Source organism: Chlorocebus sabaeus, chromosome 18, assembly GCF_047675955.1.
Source record: "Chlorocebus sabaeus isolate Y175 chromosome 18, mChlSab1.0.hap1, whole genome shotgun sequence".
Taxonomy (NCBI): domain Eukaryota; kingdom Metazoa; phylum Chordata; class Mammalia; order Primates; family Cercopithecidae; genus Chlorocebus; species Chlorocebus sabaeus.
In genome coordinates this window covers 56,890,044-56,896,043 of record NC_132921.1, presented here as the reverse complement: position 1 = coordinate 56,896,043, position 6,000 = coordinate 56,890,044, and the positions used below count along the sequence as shown (strand labels likewise).

The window sequence follows — 6,000 nt, the reverse complement described above, 5'->3', positions numbered from 1 at the left end:
AATTATAGGTCTTTATTAATAAAAATTATATTGCATTGTCTATTTCTGAGACTTCAATTTGTAAACAATAAAACAAGGTTTTCTACTGATTTGGTTTTTTTTTTTGTTATTAATCAAACAGAGATACTTTGGGGCAGCTAAAAAGATAGTCTATTAGCAAGGCACAAAAAAATTAAAGAGCTTTACATCAACAAGCAAAAATCTCTAAAAGGTTGTAATCATTCTTTATAAAAACACACTTCAATAATTTTCTTACTACTAAGAAGCTAGGGGCCGGGCATGGTGGCTCACACCTGTAATCAATCCCAGGACTTTGGAACGCTGAGGTGGGTGCATAACTTGAGGCCAGAGTCCGTGACCAGCCTGGCCAATATGGCGAAACCATGTCTCTACTAAAAACACAAAAAAATTTAGCCAGGCATGGTGGCACACTCCTGTAATCCCAGCTACTTAAGAGGTTGAGGCACCACAATCCCTTGAACCTGAGGGGTGGAGGCTGCAGAGAGCCAAGATGGCGCCACCGCACTGCAGCCTGGGAAACAAAGCAAGACTCTATCTTTACCAAAAACAAACAACAAAAAAGCTAGTGATTATGTATAACTTTGCAGATAACTTTGATCAAATAAAAAAACACTGTGTTACGGAAAAACAACTCACAAGTTTATGCCAATTAAATTAGATAGTTAAATAGAATTAACTAGTCCTTGAAATGGAATACATAAAACATAAATAAATAGCTTTAACTATAATTAATTTTTTAAATTAAAGGAATAGAGCGGCTTCTCAAATCACTGGGAAGAAAAATGATGCTTAAGCAACTAGTTATCCATAAGAAAAAAATTAAGGTCCTAAATTGTACCATGTACAATAAGTTTCAGAAAAATGGAAGCAAATATGCGGAATATTTTTTACAAATTTGACAGCTGGGGGGAGTCATAAGCCAAACTTTTGACTACATAAAATCTTAAAGCTTTAATACAGTGAAAGACATCCTAAGTTACAAAATAATGGACCGAAGAGACCTGCAACATATAGAAGAGAAAAAAGATTAACTGTGCAGGGATATATGTAATTTTACATGTGTGTGCACACACCTGTGTGTGTCTGGGTATAATTTCCCCTCTCTTACACAACAAACATCCCAACAGAAAAATAGACAAAGAACATTAAAAGGCATTTTATAGCCAAAAAAAAAAAAAATTGTAATAGGCATTTAAAATGATGCTCAACTTACAAATAAATGCAATACAAACAAAATTCAGAGATAACATTTTAAAAAATTGATGAGAATTGCAAAAATTAGTAAGACTAATGAACTGGTGCTGCCAATGGTATACTTTTTATGTTGATACTTTTTGCAACATCCATAGCCTTACACCTAAGATATTAAAAATTTACTATATAGAAATACCCCAACAGCACACACAAAAAAAACTCCAAAAAAACTCTGCAATATAGCCTATAAAAGCTTTGTTTCTGCAACAGTAAAAAATTAAGAGGCAACAAGGGAACTGGGAGCATTCAAGATATTTCTAAGTTAAAAAGAAAGTTGCAAAATAATATGTAGTATAATTCCATCTTTGTTTTAAAAAACAACATATACATTGGCTTATTACATAAAATTAAACTGGAAGAAAAGTACCAAATTTTTTAATAACTGTCACTTTTAATGGATGAAATTATGAAGAATGTTCCCTCTTCGTATAATGTATGCCTGTTAATCTTTTATTTAACATGAATGACTTCTTAAAATGAAAGAAAAGGCAATGACCTATACGTACAAATTCTGAGGTGGTTTCTAATTCAATGTTAACATTGAAAATACAGAATTTAGGAGTAAGAAGAATCTTCAAGTACTTATTTTTTAGATATCTTTACTGGAATTATCTAAGAGATTAAATAACAGTGTTTGCTTCTATTTAGGGATGAGTGTATGAACAATCAGAAGTTTGGCCATGAGTTGCTAAGTATATAAACTGGGTTACCACTACATGGGGGCCCATAGCACCATACTCTGCTCTACACTTCCGTATATGTATAAAAATTCCATTACAAAATTTTAAGACAAAACCAAAAACAATGTGCCACCTGAATAATGCTACAGAAAAATAACATACTCCCAAATAACAGAACTAGCACACTTAGCATATTTTGAAATGTTTATTAATAGTCACCCCATTCTTTTCTTAGTAATACTTTGTTTTTGGAATTTTACGGAAGGGTATATTACTTTGATAAAATGCAAACTTTAGTTGTAGAATATATAGTCTGTACAGAAATGTCAAATCTAGCAGACAGCTACTGGTAAAGTTATTTCTCTTACTAGGTATCAGAGGAGTAAGGTAATTTTTGTCACCACCAATTAAAAACTTTTACGAAATAGGACTGTTATAAAACAATTAAACCTTGCAAATGCACTAGTCTCCAGGAAGAAAGTCCTGGAGGAAATTCTGCTTATTAAAATTGCAATTTTAGTTTCCATTAAAAGGAGAATAAGACAACAGAAGATGGGTTGGCAAGACAAATTATTTCTTAATGTCAGTTGAGCTTATTTCAAATGAGATAACGTATCTACACCAGGTTGGGTTCAATACAATTTTGACTCCTCAACTCATTTATCTAATTCAGTCATCTTGATTATAGCCTCATGGACTTCATTTTCAGAGAAAGAATTCTGTAACAAACAGCCTACACAACATGCTGATTACTGAACAGTTAATTCTAATTAACTTGGGCATGGCAAGAGAATTTTGATAAAGTCCTAGAATACAAATATAGTCTGCTTATACTGGACTAACTTATACAAAAACCCACAGCATAGTCTCCAGACAAAACAAGAGAGTCAAAGAGATCTAATTTAAAGAAACAAATGAGAAAATTAAAATCACAAATAATTTATTCTTCCGTTAGAGTTGATACAGTTTTAAATAGCAACAAAGTACACAGTGGTGGAAAATTGGCACAGAACCTACAAGCATTTCAATCACAATAAGGCTGTCCATGCTTTATCTGTTCAAACTTGATGTCCATTTTCTACTGAGTAAGTTGAAAGAAAAAACCTATTCTGGCCAGGCACGGTGGCTCACGCCTGTAACTCCAGCACTTCAGAAGGCCGAGGTGGGCGGATCACCGGAGGTCAGGAGTTCAAGACCAGCCTGGATGACATGGTGAAACCTCGTCTCTACTAAAAGTACAAAAATTAGCCGGGTGTGGTGGCTGTAATCCCACCTACTCAGGAGGCTGAGGCAGGAGTACTGCTTGAACCCAGGAGGTGGAGGTTGAAGTGAGCTGAGATTGCACCACTGCACTCCAGCCTGGACAAGAGCGAGACTCCATCTCAAAAAAAAAAAAAAAAACACACACACACACACACAAAAAAACCTATTCTGACCTTGAAACACATACACACACACTCTCTCTCTCTCTCTCTCTCTCATACACACACAGAGACCCACTGAAATTCCTCCTTTTGATTACAGTATGTTGAGAACAGTATGTTCTGTTTATTCAAATTTATGGCACCCCTTCTGTTTTGTTTCCAGTTAGAAGCGGGAAAAACCAATTCAATTATAAAGAATACATCTTATTCCCTGGGCATAGGCAACTGTGATGAAAATAGCAACTTACCTTTGGGCTAGATGTTTTCAGATTATGCTTAAATAACCGTGGTTAGACATTTTTCAATGCATGCTTTTCTGCCCCACCAATCTCCCTGAATTCAGCTAAAATAATCAGGCAAAGGACAGTCTCAAATAATGATTAAAAATATGCCATGCTAATAAACAAGGTTATCTAGAATGCAACCTCTGTGCTTTAAAAACAGATAGAATAAACCTCATCAATAAGCATTTTCCTAAATATCTCTTTGTGTTATATTAACCAACATAGAAAAGGGAAAAACATAAAAGTGTCCCTTTATAAATGATATTATTTCCAAATAAGAAAGTTGAAACAAAGGTTTGTAGAGTCTCCTAAACTATTCTGTTCAATAACCAATTATCCCTCAATGTTACAAAATAAAATTACTGGATCAATGTTGACTCTTCTTTGATATCATTTATAAAATGTTTTGATATTACTTACTAAGTTCCCTGATAACTCAAACAAGGTAAAATTAACACTTTCATTTTCAGTTATTGCTATTTTAGAAGAGGATTACCACTTTCATTTACATGAAACTGTTTTATCAAAGCCTCCTCAGATCCAACATAAAGTAATTCTTATTGCCTCACATTTTAAAACAGTATTATAAATGATCTTTATAAAAAGGTTTAATCCACAAAACTGGAAGGCTTTTAAAAAATGTCTTTTTACTCAAAACTGTATCACAGTGCCCTTGATTATCTAATAGATAAAAGGGATTTGAATTTCCTCTACGAGAACAGAACAGTGGACATATGGTATGCTTTGTCTTCCCCTCACCTTTATCTTTATAGCACATCATTTTGAGACCAAAACAATCAAGCATCTACCATGCTCCAGTCCACATCAACAGAGGATTTCTGATTCTGTCCAGTGCGTAGTGTACCGCCTTGCATATTCACCACATGAAATAAACATAATATACAAAATATTGCTGCTGTAAAAAGTGTACATTTCCCTCTTCCCCTTACAAAAAAATCTGTGGAAAAGTATTAAATTCCCTTACCCTTCATAAACATACAAAGCTGTTCACACCTTTCAGTCTGTAACAGTCCATTTGAAACACAGTTCCAAAATCATTACAAATTGGTTATGTCATTGCATTTTCTGTCCAATGTTGCCATCTAGAGTAGAAATGTGAAATCAAGAGTATTTTTGAGCTACTAAAGCCTTTTATAACTAAACCACAAAGGCTGCTTACTGATGAAACAGCCACTTATCCACAAGGTTTTTCCAAAAACTAGATGGAATGGAAGGATCTCTTCACAGGGAGGTGTCCACAGTGCTGAGGTGACAATATGGCTGCTAATAGATACTGGCTATTGGAATGTAAGTACTTTTTCACTGCTGGTAATTTCCATACTGTCCCTAAAAGATAAATTTAAAAATATAATTAGATAATAGTTACAAACGAATCATTTCTAACATTGTAATACCACAAAAAAGCGGCTGTACCTACAATAAACAAATTTTTTTATATCTTTAGGTACACCGTATCACCCTGTAATTTCTTCTGATATTATATTCAATTACAAATGAATTTCATAGTCCAAAATATGCTAGGGATTAGCAAATGAGCCTAGAATAATACTTGTCAGGGTGGGAACTTAAATGTTTAGTGAATTTTGTTGAATGAATTGAGCAGGTATTGAGTGAGAAGTTCTAGTTCTAAACTCTGATGTAATATATATGGAATGGAATATATATGTATGAAAATATATGGAATATAAAATACATATATGAAAATGGAAAGGTATGTGGGAGGTAAAAGGTTAAGAACCTTCCATCCATACTAACATATTTGAGCCTTTCCTTGAGGTCAACAAAGTGTCAGTAGAGGTATTTAGACAGGCCACAGGGACATAAAATCAAGGAAAGTTGGTTTTTTTGTGTTGCCTGTTTTGTTTTTTTAATAAGGTAGACTTGAAGACCCTCAGGATGACAGGATGAGACAGAAAGGGAATATAGATAAAAAGGACACAATGAAGCAGCACAATTCTGTCAGTGGGGGTGAACAATGTCCAGTATACATCTGTTCAGGTTAACTTTTAGAGAAGAGAAGCAACATCTTTTCCTTTAAAACAGAAGAACGGTAGAAAAAAAGGGCATACTATGAAATATGTATTTTCTTAAAAATTTCTTAAATGTATTTAAAATAAATATTCATAAAAGCACTAATTTTCAAAAAGCATGACTCACTGGAAGCATATAATTAGTTAACTGTTTCCTTTGGCTAAACAACTCCCTCTCCAAGTCATAACATAACTTGAAAACATTCTACACTTGAAATACTTCTCTACCATAAGAAACGGTACCCTAAAAATCTACATTTCCACAGAAGTAAATACACATGATAAT

At 33.8% G+C, this 6,000-nt stretch overlaps 1 protein-coding gene across 3 annotated transcripts in view; it reads right to left on the bottom strand.

Moving 5' to 3' along the window:
* Positions 1-2,878: 2,878 nt before the first annotated feature.
* The window catches only part of SS18 (SS18 subunit of BAF chromatin remodeling complex), a 71,516-nt gene continuing 68,394 nt past the window's right edge, over positions 2,879-6,000 (bottom strand). For all 3 annotated transcript variants that reach the window (XM_007974403.3, XM_007974402.3, XM_007974404.3), the window contains one exon: positions 2,879-5,010. In XM_007974403.3, coding sequence (XP_007972594.1) covers positions 4,984-5,010 — 27 coding nt within the window. In that variant the 3' untranslated portion in view covers positions 2,879-4,983. The remainder of the gene's footprint in view (positions 5,011-6,000) is intronic.